The sequence below is a fragment of the Pteropus alecto genome, unplaced genomic scaffold (genome assembly GCF_000325575.1).
Source record: "Pteropus alecto unplaced genomic scaffold, ASM32557v1 scaffold270, whole genome shotgun sequence".
NCBI classification, from domain to species: domain Eukaryota; kingdom Metazoa; phylum Chordata; class Mammalia; order Chiroptera; family Pteropodidae; genus Pteropus; species Pteropus alecto.
In genome coordinates, this window is record NW_006430735.1 from 6,350,173 (window position 1) to 6,364,555 (window position 14,383).

Below are 14,383 nucleotides of genomic sequence, written 5' to 3' on the forward strand. Positions count from 1 at the left end.
AAAAGGATAAACAAACCAACAACAGAAACAAGCTCACAGATGCAGAGAGCATTTTGATGGTACTCAGATTAGGGGATGGGGAACAGGTGAAGGGGGGAGGGGATTAAAAGGTACAGATTGGTAGTTGCAAAAGTCATGGGATGTAGAGTACAGCATGGGGAATATAGTCAGTAGTATCGTAATAATTATGTATAGTGTCAGATGTGTACTGGATTTATCAGGTGATCACTTCATAAGTTATATAAATGTCTAATCACTGTGTTGTACACCTGAAATTAATATAATAGTGTATGTCAACTATAATTTAAAAAGAAAATATAAAAATTTAAAAATAAGTTGAAAAATATATGTCAACTGTAATCAATTAAAAAATTTTTTTCTTTTTTTTTTTTTAAAGAAGAGACTGGAGTGAAATATTTAAACCATTGAGACAAGAAAAATGCCAACCTAGAATTCTGTACTCAGTGAAATTATCCTTCAAAAGTGACAAATAAAAACTTAGACGAACATAGAGGAAATTTGTTTCCAGTAGACATGCCTTGCAAGAAATGTTCAAAGAAGTTCTTAGAGGCCAGAAACTCAGATCTACACAAAGAAAGGAAGAGCATCAAAGAAGGAATAAGTGAAAGTAAAATAAAAACTTTTATTTTTTAATTTTAATATAACAGATAACAATTTGTTCAAAATAATAATAGCAACAACGTATTTGCTTATATGCATGCTTATATATAAGAGAAATGAATGTAAGATTGTATATAAGTGAAATAAATGACAGCAATGACACAAGGGACTGAAAAGAGGAATTATGATTATTTTGTTATTATAAGGTATTTGCACTAACTGCAGTGGTATACAGTTATTTGAAAGTGGACCTGGATTAGTTATATATTACAATCTCTAGGGCAGCCATGAAAGAAAGGTAAAGAAGTATAGCATATGCTAAGAAAAGAGAGAAATTGAATCATATAAAATGCTCACAAAAGGCAGAAAAAGAGTGGAAGACAAAAATAGGAACAAAGAACAAAGACAACAAATATAAAATAGTAACAGTATGGTAAATATTAATCCACTGTATCAATAATCACTTCGAATGTCAGTAGTCTAAATGGACCAATTAAAAGACAGGGTTTTAGCGGATCAAACCACAAGACCAAACTGTATGTTGAATATAAAGACCATGTAGATTAAAAGTAAATAAATGGAGAAAAATATACCACACTAACACCAATCAAAAGAAAGTAGGAGTAGCTATATTAGTTTCAAACAGATCAGACTTCAAAGGAGAAAAAATTATCAGGGATATGATGGACACTACATAATGATAAAGAGGTCAGTTCTCCAAAAAGACATAATAATTCTCGACATGTATGCCCCTAACAACAGAGCACCAAACTACTTGAGGCAAAAACAGATAGACAAAAACTGCAAGAAGAAATCGATGAATCTATTTGGAGACTTCAACATCCCTCTCTCAGAAATGGGCAGATCTAACAGGCTCGCCCTCCAACCTTCAGATCTGCCAGCGCCAACAATTGCATAAGCCGATTCCTTTAAATAAATCTCTGTTCTATCTACTACCAGTTGATTCTCTGGAGGACCCTGACTGATACAATAATGCTACATGTTTCCCAGAATGTTGTTAACCTTGCACATGTGTATTTTAAAGATTCTACTGGACTCACCTCGAAGGATTCTATAGGGCTTCAGAGAAGGATATTCATAGATGATAATCTTTGGGGAAACTCCTTTTTCAGCTACTGTGAAGTATGTTTTATCAGGGTGAACCTACGAAAAATAAAATCTCACTAAAATAATAAAACAAATATTTTCATACAGTCCTATTAACATAGTATTTAACAACTGTTATTTTATAATTAGTTTATTAGGACCCACTCCAATAGAAAACTCAAAAATGGGCATCTTAGAAATATTTGATGATGATTTAAACTGAAAACTAGAAAAACACTCATTTTAAGTTTTACTCTCATTAATAGTCATATCTAACTCAAAAAAAATTTTAATTGCCATCAGAGGAGCTAGAATAGTGATTCTCAATCTTTAGCATGCACCAGAATCACAGATTGGAAGCCCTACCACTGGGGTTTCTGATTCAGTATATCACGGCTGAGGCCCGAGAATTTGCATTTACATTTCTGACAAGTTCCCAGGGGATGTTGATGCTGCAATCTGGAAACCACCCTCTGAGGACCATGAATTTAGATGAATTGTTTACTCTGCATATAAATCAATCTAAATTTTTTTATAGAAAAACTTATGTTTCCAGAGTAGTTTTACATCCCAATTTTTTAAATTTTGCCTCAGACAAACTTACCACAAATGAATGTAAACTTATTAGAAATGAGAAAGATACAATATCTCCAAGCCAGACACAGAGGAAAATATAGTAAATATTCCCTGGACAAATTAGTCACATCAGCATTTCAAATGACAGCCATACAAATTGGATAGAATTGTATGTTTATTTCTGTTATTTTTGTTCACTGGTAATGTGCAGGAAGGGTAGCCAAACGGGTAACCAAAAAATGAAAATAAAAATAAGCTATTATAAGAATAAGCTACTTAAAACACATACTGTACTTATAAAATTCTATTTTCAGTTACTGTTTTGGATCTCCTGATTACATACCTAAAAGGACAAGCTTGGCCCTGATATAGATTGCACAGGAAGTCCTGGCACTCAAGATAATGTAGCTCTTTTTTCTTCCCTCCATACATGTGGCAATAAGACCTATGATAGGCTGTCTTCCTACTGGGAAATTGCCTCTTATTCTTCCACTCAAGTAAAAACCTATCACTTCAGCTTGAAACAAGGCTTGGGTTTATAGAATGGACACTCAATAAGATAATGATAACACTTAAAAAAGGTAACACTTATTGAATGCTTACTATGTGCCACACACTAATCTAAATTTTATATGAATTAATTCTCTTAAATTTCACATCAACCTTATAAGCTTGTATACCATTATCATTCCCATCTTATTAATGAAGAAACTGAGGCACAGAGAGGTTAAGTAACTTGCTTGAAGTTCTACTGCTGGTAAATGTGGGAGACAGGATTTAAGCCAGATGTTAGGGCCAAGAAGCAAATGGACCTAACATACAGTAGATATCAAGGACTTAGGGGGAAATCAGTTAAGACTATATCTTTCTAGATCTCCATTTACAAAGGAATATTGTGTAGGATATGTGATCACAGAAATGTGAATGGGGATTCAGGCAAATCTTTTACCCTTCTAGGTTTTATCTATAGTAAGTGAAAAAGTTTCTGCCCTCTCAGATAGGAAGCTGCTGTGGGGTTGTATTTTGGTGTTTTGCTTTATTTTGGGTGGAGACCTGGAATTTGTAAGTCATTTACTCTATATTCAGTATATAGATTCACCCTATCTTTTCTGGAAGATAGTTTATATGCCCCCAAAACACATTTCTCACAGGTTTTTCATAACCGTGCAGAAGTCTTTCTCATCCACAAATGGGTAACTGTTTCAGAAAAAAATGAAGTGACATGGGCAATGGAGGAAAGGCCCCTGTCACTATCCAGGTACCGAAAAGGTCCAGCACACAAGGAGAAAAGCCTTGAGGACATACAACTGCTCAGAGTCCAGGTGGATGAGGATGAGAACTAGCACTCTCAACCACACTATTCCTCTAACCACTGACCTCAGGCGAAATTCTTGTATAACTAAACAGAAAAATAGAAATTTTGAAACTATTATTGGCCATGAAGTGATAGAAAAATAAGTGATAGCTAGATGTTGCTCAGTTCTCTAAAGATGGTGTCGACCTCAGGGCTCACGACACCTCAAGATGGCCTCTGACTGACTTCCCTCCACAGAGCACAAGACCATCACACTGGGGCCATGAATATTTATTTGCACAAAGCTAGTACCACAGTATTATGTATTTGTATACAACTAGTTTTGGGGGGTTTTTTTTAATGCTGTTTTGGTCTCTTTAGATGGATTTTAAACTCTCTGAATTCACAGAGGTCATGAACCCTTCTTCATTTAAATCCCTACATGTTCTGAGTAGTGTTGGACACTGAGTTTTATATAATAAATTCTTGCTGAATTCATTAAATGGTCTTAAAACAAACTCTTTGAGGACAGAAACTTATCTTGTACACATGCTATATATAGACTAATAATCAAGTAAGGAACAAACATGAGAATATCTTTTGCTCTTCCTATTTCCATAGCCAATAAGATCTATCTGTGAGCTTCAGGTTTTCCTCACCTTCATTCCTATTGCCCTGTTCTTGCTTCACTCCTCAGATCAAGAATCCTCAAAACCTCCTCATTCACTTTCACTTTTAATCTAAGTGTCCTATCAGGTTCCAGGTTATCTAATCAAAAGTATGTCTTACTACTCCCTGATAACTTGGCCCAGTCTCTCTGATGGAGACACATCAGCATTTCTGCTGGAAGCCCTCTGCCCCAGCAGGGTGTTCTGAAGTGGGCCCTGTACCTTCTAGTTCTGTCTGATCTGCTCACCCTTGACAGATCATGTCTCTTCTAGAAACCCTCTTTAGTGTCTCATATAGAACTGCTGCTTGTGGGAGCCCACATCCTCCTTCCCCACATCACCCCACAAATCATAATCTGAACAGATGCCCCTCTCAAGACACCACAGACACCTAGAAGTAACCCCTCAGGCTGTTTGTTACTGGTGACAGTAGATCTAGGGGACACCTACTTTTAAAGAGCACAGAGTAGAAAAACAGCCAAAGGAAAAAGCTCAATCACAGGCCAACTGTGATGGAGAGGTCAGGTAAAATATAATCACAGGCCAACTGTGATGGAGAGGTCAGTTAAAAAGATATTCTTCAGATCTGGCCACCAGAGGTCTATTGGTTGCCTCAGTAAAGACAATTTTAGTGAAGTAATGGAAACAAGACAGCAGAAGCTTGGCTTTGAATAAAAGATCAAAATTCAGTGGATAAAGAGAATGCATGGTAAGAGAGGGGGCTTTTAAAATGAGAACAAATTGATTCACAATGCTTTTATGCTGAGGATGGAAAGCCTAAGGAAGTAGAGGCTGAAGATATAAGAAAGAGGATGACCGATGGAGACAGACAGCTGAGCAGGAAGAAAAGACAGGCTCCAAATTACACACAGCCCTTTTGTCATACGTTCGAAACTATTGAATATACATCTATACTTCATCTTCAAATGTTCAATTATATACTTACATTTTATTTGGCATTTACCTCTAATTATTATTTGAATTATCACTTGTGTTATTCATATCACTATTTTTGCAAAATAGCAAACAGCATTCAATGTAAAAAGCCTGCATGTCTAACTTCCATAAGTCCCAGTGTCTTTATCTGCAAAACGGGATGATAATATTACGAATATAATATTGTAATATTGCACAGAGATAATGTCAGTGAATATTGTGTTTGTAACCACTGAACTGAGAGTGCCTTAGAATAAAGATTGCCATGCATCTCATGTGATCCCACGATACCATGCATGGGATTGATACCTACCTGGCTGGTCCACAGAACAATCAAAAATAGATAGATTTTATTCTAAGTGACTAAAGACATACCCCAATAACACCAATTCCTCTACCACTGCTACTTCGCAGGTAGAACTGTTCCTTAGTTTTCAAATTCAGAAGGATCAGCTGGTTCCCAGCTATGTACGCCACTGTATTGCTGTCCAGAAGTTGTAGGTTGGCCCGCCTTCTACAGTCATAACCAAAAGAATGTCTGCAAAAAAATTGCTAAGGAAACAAAGTGGAACAACATAACCATCCTAGAAACAGAAAAAGTAACATGAAATAAACATATTTTTAAAATCCATACTCGGGTAAAGATTCAAGGTTGAAGCAATTAAATTTTACTCTGAAACTCAGAATTTTTTATGTATTAGCAGTGCAATTTTATTCTTAAATTAGGTGTAAAACCCTCATACTATGATTTAGTTAGCATTTTAAATTTCTTAAGAAAAAAATCACATGGGGAAGCCTTGTCAAAGTACGTAAGCCCAAGCCCCTCTGCACATGAAAATAGGTCCGGCAAGGTATCAGGGCATGTGTATTTCAGGAAAAGCTTCTGGTAACTCTGACATACCACTCTATTTGAAAAAAATAGACTAGAAGAAAACTAAAAGCATAACTTTTGTCAATAACTTGTTCAAAGGAAAAAAAAAAAATGCCCCCAAGAAAGAGAACTCCGAGTCACAAGAATCAGGGTGAATTGGTTTTAGTTACACCAAGGATTGAAACAGAGTTAGAAGCTATAAAACAACATGTTCTATTTCTATCTAAAAAAGCAAAATTGAGTCAGGAAGTACACCTTCCTACCTCTGTAAGCACACCTTTCATAAGAGGCCAGTCAGTGGTGAGGGCTAGGCAATGTGGTCGTGACCACTGCCCATCTGAAATCAGGTATACTAAATTGCTAGCCAAGGGCCTTAATGAAAATTGTCTCCTAACTATCTATGCCTTAGAAACCTAACACTATAAAGCAATGGTGAACATTAAACCCCCTTGTCAATCATCCCCACCCTTACATTTCTTCACAGACACTTATGCTCCAGACCAATTATAGCCTGTTTTTGTGCTCCACTTCCTCGGGGATGTCTTCTTGAATAACTCATCTGATAAATAATGTGAATGTACTAATGCCTGAAAATGGCTACATAGTATTTCGAGAAGGGAAATTAATGATTTTAACTTGATAGGCATGAAAAAAGGGATGCCAGGCTGGTAGAGGAAGTAAATGGAGATAAAACATAATTTCTCTTTATGTTTACTTGATATCAAACAAAAGTTTAGTTTAAATTAAGATCATGCATTTCTATCTCACCTTCTCTAAGGGCCAAGTTTCTTAGTATTACCTGAGGCAGGGTTTGGCAAACCTTTTCTACAAGGGGCCCAGTAGTAAATACTGTTGGTTTTGTGGAACAGATGAGCTCTATTGTAACTAATTCTGCCCTTGTTGTGTGATGGCAGCCATGTAAATAAATAAGCGTGACTGTGTTCCAATAAAACTTTATTTAGGAAAACAGGCAAGAGGCCAGATTTGGTCCACAGACTATAGTTTGCCAACCCCTGACCTAAGAAGCTGTAATCCCAAAATTATACATCTGTAACTGGAGTGGATACACCAGTGTGAGAAGATCCAACGGTATGTTCGAATCTGGAGTCACAAAGGGCATCGAAACCAGCTCCTTATAATCATAGAAGAAGCTCTGTGATATTTTCTTCTTAACTTCCTTTTCTGCCTCTTCTTCAGCTGAATGAGGGGTTTCCATATACTGAGATTCTAAAAAGTTAAAATATTTTAACTAAGAAGAGTGTCTAATGAATCTTAAAGTTGTATTTCACAAAGACAAAAGGAATGTACCCAGCCCGAAATACCCTAGCAGTATGTACCACTACTGGCCCCGAACATAGGCTGCCACCCGCCAGTAAGCACAGGAGGAAGAGCCAACATACTTGTGTTCATCGGCGTGAATGCTGAGCTTGGGTCATGGTTTCAGCAGTCTCAAAGGGCAACTCCTACTCAGTTCCAAAGGAGAGTTATTTTCACTAATCTGGGGCAGAGCACTTCTGAGACCATCCCACTCTCCAGAAAACAGAACACGAGAGTTCTGTTTGTGAGCCTCAGAAATGGAGAATACAACTCCAGAGCTCCTAAACTGCTGTACAGAATATATTCTATGCTTTCCCTTTTACCACCTCCACACATTCTGCAGATTTGTCTTTCTTTGGAACAGCCGTTCAATTTGGGCAATTTATTTTTAAAACAGTGACAATTGCTGGTAGAAAACTAATAATACTTACTTCCAGTGCTTTCCACATAATCATCTTGAATTGAACTTGAACTTCTTTCCAAATGTTCCACATATGAGTCATCCTCCTCTACATACGATTCTTCCTCTTCGGAAAATGTTTCATTTGTGGTATCTTCTAAGATTCTGTCATCTTCTTTTATAGAGGCTATTAAAATTATTTGTTTTAATAATTTCTAAATTTTGAATTAAGCATTTTCTTATTTCCAAAGTAGCTACTACTTTCAATTTATTTGTGCTCTAAATTTAATTTCAATACTCAAAATGTCCTAGAAAACTCATTTTATTTGGTCACTCATAACTTTACAAAAAAAAAGTTTTTCCTACGTGATTAATCTCCATTTTCACTTTATTTCCACTCTATTTCCTATCACTGTATACTTTACAAGAAAGTAAAAGATAAAGAAAAAAAGATCGATTAGTATGCTGCTATCATTTCTTCCATTCAGTTTTACCAACATTTATTAATATATAGTTGCTTCAGGGATTATAATATATATCCTTAACTTTTCACAGTTTATTTAGTTAATATTATAATAATACATGTCTTTTATCATTCAATAGAACAATTAGTCAATAACTCAGTAAAGACACAGATGTTCTGAACAACACTATAAAACATGACAACCTGATATTTATAAAACACTACACCTACCAATATAAGGTACACATTCACATACACATGGGCCATTCACCAAGGTAGATCACTTGCTGGAACATATGATAAGTTTCAATAAATTGAAAAGAATTGAAATAATACAGAATATGTGTATTCTTTGATCACAACAGAAGTATATTAAAAATAAATTATAATAAAATATCTAGAAAACCTACAAATATTCAGAAATTAAATGACACACCTAAAATAATATATGGGTCAAAGAAAAATCAACCAAGAAATTAGAAAATACTTCAAACTAAATAATAATTAAAATAAAACATATCAAAATGTGTGGGATACAGCTAAGGGAAAACTTAAGAGAAATTTATAGCTTTTACTATACATATAAGAAAAGAAGAAAAGTCCAAAATTAATGACTTAAAGTTCTACCTTAAGAAACTAGAAAAAGAAAAGCAAAATAATAATAGAAATAATTTTTAAAAGAGGGCACAAATCAGTGAAATAAAAAGCGAACAAACAATAGAGAAAATTAGCAAAGCCAAAATCTTATTCTATGAAAAGAACAACAAGATGGATAAACTCCTAGCTAGAGCAATCAAGAAATAAAAGAGGGACAATACAAATCTTCAATATCAGAAATAAAAACAAATCCTACAGTTATACCAACAAATTTTTAGAATAAATGTACAAATTCTATGAAAGAGACAAACTTACCAAACTTACCAAAAAAGAAATAGACAACCCTCTATTTATTAAAAAAATTGAATTCATAGTTAAACTTTTTTCCAGTAAGAAAATGATAGGCTCAGATACTTCACCGGTGAATCCTACCAAATATTTAAGGAAGAAATAATACCAATTCTACACAAAATCTTTCCGAAAATAGGAGAAACTAAAATACTTCCCAATTAATGATATGAGGTCAGCAATAATTTAGTCCTTTGATAAGAATTAGCAGAAATGCTAGATGATTTAACTAGTACATTTGTCCAGAATTTCTTAATAGGATTCAGTTATAACAGAAACTCTTTGTTGAGTAAGGCAAGAGTCCACTTTAATCTCACAGCTTAGGTGGAAAACCAGGAGGTAGATTCACTCTCCATGAATCCTAAAGGCTAAGAAGAAGTTGCTCAGGTATTTTACCAAAACTGAGAACAAGGCAAGGTATCCAGAAAAAGAGAAAAAAAGAAAAAGCAGCTACCAGGTATGTGGCTGAACCAGGACAGAGACCTCTTTTCACAGCACCAAGGTAGAGGATTTCAGAGTGCCAGCAAATTACTTCACATTTTTCATTTGTGATCCTAAAACTCATGATGTGTGAACTAATTTATGAGCTGAGCACAGGGCTAGGCTGCACTTGATAAGGCCTGCCCCCAAGAGAGCTGACACAAGAAAGAAAGATGTTGAGGCAAGGCTAGACAAAGGATCATTATCATTCTACCCATCCATCCAGGAAAATGCTACAAAGGACCGTAAACCGAAAAGTAGACAATTTGATGTAGAAAGTGGAGAAAAATGGAAATGGAAAAACAACAGAAAAGCGCACTAAAGTTTTTGAGGAGAATGATATAATCATATATTTTGGAAAGATAACTCTAGGGGTGGCATGGAGGGAGACTTGATCGGGAAGGCCTGAGTGGAAATCCTTGTTGTAAGAGTCCAAGCAAGAGGAGATAAACATCTAAAATAAAACTTGGTATGGAGTAATCATGAATTTACGAGACATGTCTTAGATTAAAAGAATTTAATGTAAATTTTGTGAATGAATTGATTTACCCAGGATCTTATCTTCTCTAGATGAATAGTCAGACTTAAATTTCTGAACTACATGCAGGATTAGAACTAAAAAAGTCAAGATTTGGGTGGCCCCATAGTGTAGTGGTTAGTACGTCTGCTTTACACACAGAAGGTCCTGGGTTCACGCCTCAGGTGGAGCCACGGACCATACGCTGGGTGTACCAGCCCCATGCCCCCCAAGTGCACCGGGGGTGCCAGGCCTTGGGGGTCCCAGGTCCTGGGGCACCAAGCTCCGGGGACACACCTTGAGCACATGGGAGGAGACACTCCACCTTCAGAGATCCAGTTCTTAAGGAGAGACAGCAACATCCGTAGGTCAGGGGTGTAAGTAGGGGGAAAGGGAATTAAAAAGGAGGGAAAAAATGTCACGATTCTACTAAGATACCTAACGCCATGATTCCCAATCGGTAAGAGTGAGCCACTTTTTTAAAATCCTAGGACAAAATTCTTCTCTTTTCCTTCTATTTGCAGCCTATATTATTCTTCCACATGTTATCCAATTTAATCCTCAAAAAGCTCACAATTAATATTTTAATGAGTGAGAAAATAGAGCCTCTATATTCTATCCAAGATCAAGCATCTCTAAGTGGTAGACCCAGGACTCAAAACCAAAGTCCAGCTCTCTTCCCACTGCACTGTATAAGAAAAGTCCATTAAAGACTTTGTAGACCACATAAGAGAGAATAAGACCAGATATGCAGGTAGGTAATTATCAACACAGAGTTGTCTGTGTGGCAGAGGTTGGAGATAAAATGATTAAAGCACAGACTCTGTTCTTCAAAAACTTAAAGTTGTGTAAGGGAGTTATAGAAGTAAACCACTTCTGCCATGTAAACTTAGATATGTGCTCTTTAAAACTAATTTCACCTAAATTTAATAATAAAAAACCTAAGCACACAGTATAATCTTTACTTACCTCTTGGTGCAGACTGCGAGGACTTCAGAGACTGCCTTCTACTACTCCTTGATCTGTCCGATTCCCTTCTATCGGTATCCTGATCATCTGGTTCCTTCATTTTGTCTCAGAGCAAAATTGAGACAGAGAAAGGGATAAAGCTGTAAAACAGAAATCACTAACAGATTTTTATCGCCTAACAGAGTCCACAAGCACCAAACACCATGTGTATAAGTAATCATATGCTTGCACAGTATCTGAGATGACTTCACCAGCAGGAGGGTCCACCATCAGAGACCTCGGCAGAACAGCAAAATCTAGGCAGACACTCCCTTTCTCCAGGCAAACTTGTTGTCGTGGTGCCCTCTGGTTTTTCAGAGGTCTGCAGTGAAATACCACCCAAGTCATCTTTTCCCTAAATGCTCCACCATTAAAATAAACCCCCCTCCCCACCATCCTTCCTTTGGCTAATCCTCTCCTCTTCCTCTTCTCATCATCAAATTACCCTAGTGTTACTAACCAATTTCAATTTAAAAATACTTATTGAGGGCACCTACCATGATTCAAGTCCTACATTAGGCACTGAATTACAGTATTGGATTAGAGAGCTGTGACCCCTAACTTTGTGGAGCTTGTTGTTTAGAAAGACGGATATTAAATAAGCAATTAAATATAATGAGTGCTACAAAAAGGAAAGAAAACGGTGCCGTGGGCCTGTATATCAAGAAGATAAACTATGCCTGGGTTTCAAGGAGAGGTGTTTGAGACACAGGTGATGAGTAGGAGTTGGTAGGGCATAGAATGGGAGGAGTATGTTAGGCAAAGGGAACTTCAGAGAGAGGGTTGTGTCTATGAAAGCAGTCTACTGACTTTGAAGAGGAGGAAGGTAGCAGATCATAAAATTGTCTCCCTTTGCTAAGGAATTTAGAACTTATTCCTATGGTAATTGAAAGCCATTGGAGGGTTTTAAGGAGTGGAGTGACACCACAGGTGTCCTCCATCCTCTCTATTGCAGCTGTTCCTGGATTTAAAAACACCTACTTGAAAAACTAAGAATTGATATACCATATGATCCAGCAAATCCCTTACTGGGTATTTACCCCAAAGACTTGAAAATCACAATTATTTACTAATGGAATATGTATTAATGGAATATGTATACCTATTGGGCATTGTACAACTTTTTAAAGCTTGGAATCATATTGGACACCATCATTCTTATATCCTATTCCACAATAATTTTTATGCAGTATTGTTTTTTGGCGTAGCAACTACCAAAAAGTCAGCTTTGTGAAGATATGACGTCATCAAAAGGAATGTATCTCAATCTAATGTTGAATCTGTGAACTGCCTCAAGCTAGTAGTTCACTAGTGTCTGACAGATATTAAGCATCAGTGTTTCCCTCAAAAATTTAAAATGTCCTGTGGTTACTGGGTATTTACCCCAAAGACTTGAAAACTCATATCCAAAAAGATATTTGCACACCAATGTCATAATAGCATTATTCATGGTAGACAGGACATAGAAGCAACCGAAGTGTCCTACAATAGATGATTGGCTAAAGAAGCTGTGGTACATATATACAATGGAGTATTACTCAGCCATAAGAAGAGATGAAATACTGCCATTTATGACAACATGGATGGACCTTGAGATAATCATACTAATGAAATAAGCCAGACAGAAAAAGTTGAAAATCACATGATATCACTTATATGTGGGATATAAACCTAAAAGCAACAAATGAACAGTACAAACAAACAGAGACTCATAGATGTGGACTATAGACTAGTGGTTACCAGAGGGTAGGGGGTGGGGGGAGAGGGGAGGTAGATGGGGTAAAGGGGATCAAATATGTCATGACAGAAAGAAATCTAACTGTGGGAGGTGAACACACAGTGTAAACAAACATATACCTTACTGTTAAAGTGTACAGCTGAAACATTGGATTTTGTTTACTAATGTCACCATAAAAAAATAATTAATTAATTTTAAAAAAAACCACGAACTGTTTCTTCCTCCTAAGTCCTTCACTTTTCTACATTAAACAGCCCATGTTTCCTCAACATGCTTCTATGACATGGCTGGATAGAACAGTTCAACTTGGATCATATCTGTAGTTGGATTCAGGTATGAATCCCAGTTTTGCCACATAAGTAACTAATTAAGCGTTACATCAATTCCTCAACTGTAAAATGGAAATAAAGGAAAAACTACTTATAGGGCTGCTATAAGAATTAATTGAACTAGTGCATTATTAGTTTTCTGAAGAAAGACTAGTATGCCAAAAGCAGATATGACGTCACTGGTGGAGAGTGCCGTGTGACTGCTACCTCCCTTCATAGGGACACTAGGGTTCTCCCAGCTGTTCTCTTACAGCAGCATCATAATTATGCCCTCTCTTGACTTAGGGAACAACAGTACATTGTCCAAATGTTCTTCCTGTAAGCTATTATGAAGAAAACTATGTCCTAAGATGATCTGATGTTATTAAGTTTTGTGTTTAGTACTTTGGAGCTATTTTTTCTGGATTACCAAGATGACATTTTACCTTTTAAAAAGTGGGTGTGTCTGTGTGTGTGAGAGTGGTGTTTTTTTCTTTTTTTAGTTGTTGTTCTTTCCTTCCTCCCTTCCTTCTTTCTTTCCTTCCTTCCTTCCTCTCACCCGATGCCTGCTGGGTTTGGGGAAAGTAGCAAGATCTTTTAAAATCTAAATTCTATCACCTAGTACATTTCCTATTTCTTCCAGTTTGGATATACAGTCTAACTTTCTATGTTTATACAAGTTGCTGATTTAAAAAACAATTAAATAATTAATTATAATAACATTTTTTAAATAATGGGCATTTCAAGGCAATGTCAGTTATTGCAGCTTGGTTGCAGATCATCACGTACTGTGGGTAAACTTGTTCAGATAGCTACAAACATACTAAGTGCCATTTTCTTCCTTGCTTTCAAGGTTTTTCATAATTTAAATCAGTTCAATTTTCAAAACTTTGAGCGTATTTATATACAGATGGTATCACGCTAGACACTGAGAGGATACAAAAATGAGCAATGCAGAGGCCCTGACTTAAAAAGTTTACAATCTAAGAAGAAATTGACAGTTATCGATTAATATAGTCTTCTATTAAACTTCTCTTCTCAATCACTGATTCAAATCCATCTGTGGTTAAATAGAATTAGGATGGTCTGATAGTCAGGACTGAATTAATAACTATGGATAAAGATTTCCTTGAT

General features: G+C 36.3%; 1 protein-coding gene across 3 annotated transcripts in view; it reads right to left on the bottom strand.

Annotated features, from left to right (window-relative positions):
• CFAP44 (cilia and flagella associated protein 44) overlaps positions 1-14,383 on the bottom strand; it is a 114,596-nt gene that overhangs the window by 96,029 nt on the left and 4,184 nt on the right. For 2 of the 3 annotated variants that reach the window (XM_025051201.1, XM_006905499.3), the window contains exons 2-6: positions 11,165-11,304; positions 7,822-7,977; positions 7,141-7,300; positions 5,578-5,740; positions 1,683-1,785 (exon numbers count right to left, since the gene is read on the bottom strand). In XM_025051201.1, the coding sequence (XP_024906969.1) occupies positions 1,683-1,785; positions 5,578-5,740; positions 7,141-7,300; positions 7,822-7,977; positions 11,165-11,264 (682 nt within the window). In that variant the 5' untranslated portion in view covers positions 11,265-11,304. Of the gene's footprint in view, positions 1-1,682; positions 1,786-5,577; positions 5,755-7,140; positions 7,301-7,821; positions 7,978-11,164; positions 11,305-14,383 lie in introns of those variants that run through there. The other variant, XM_025051207.1, reaches the window with a different exon arrangement.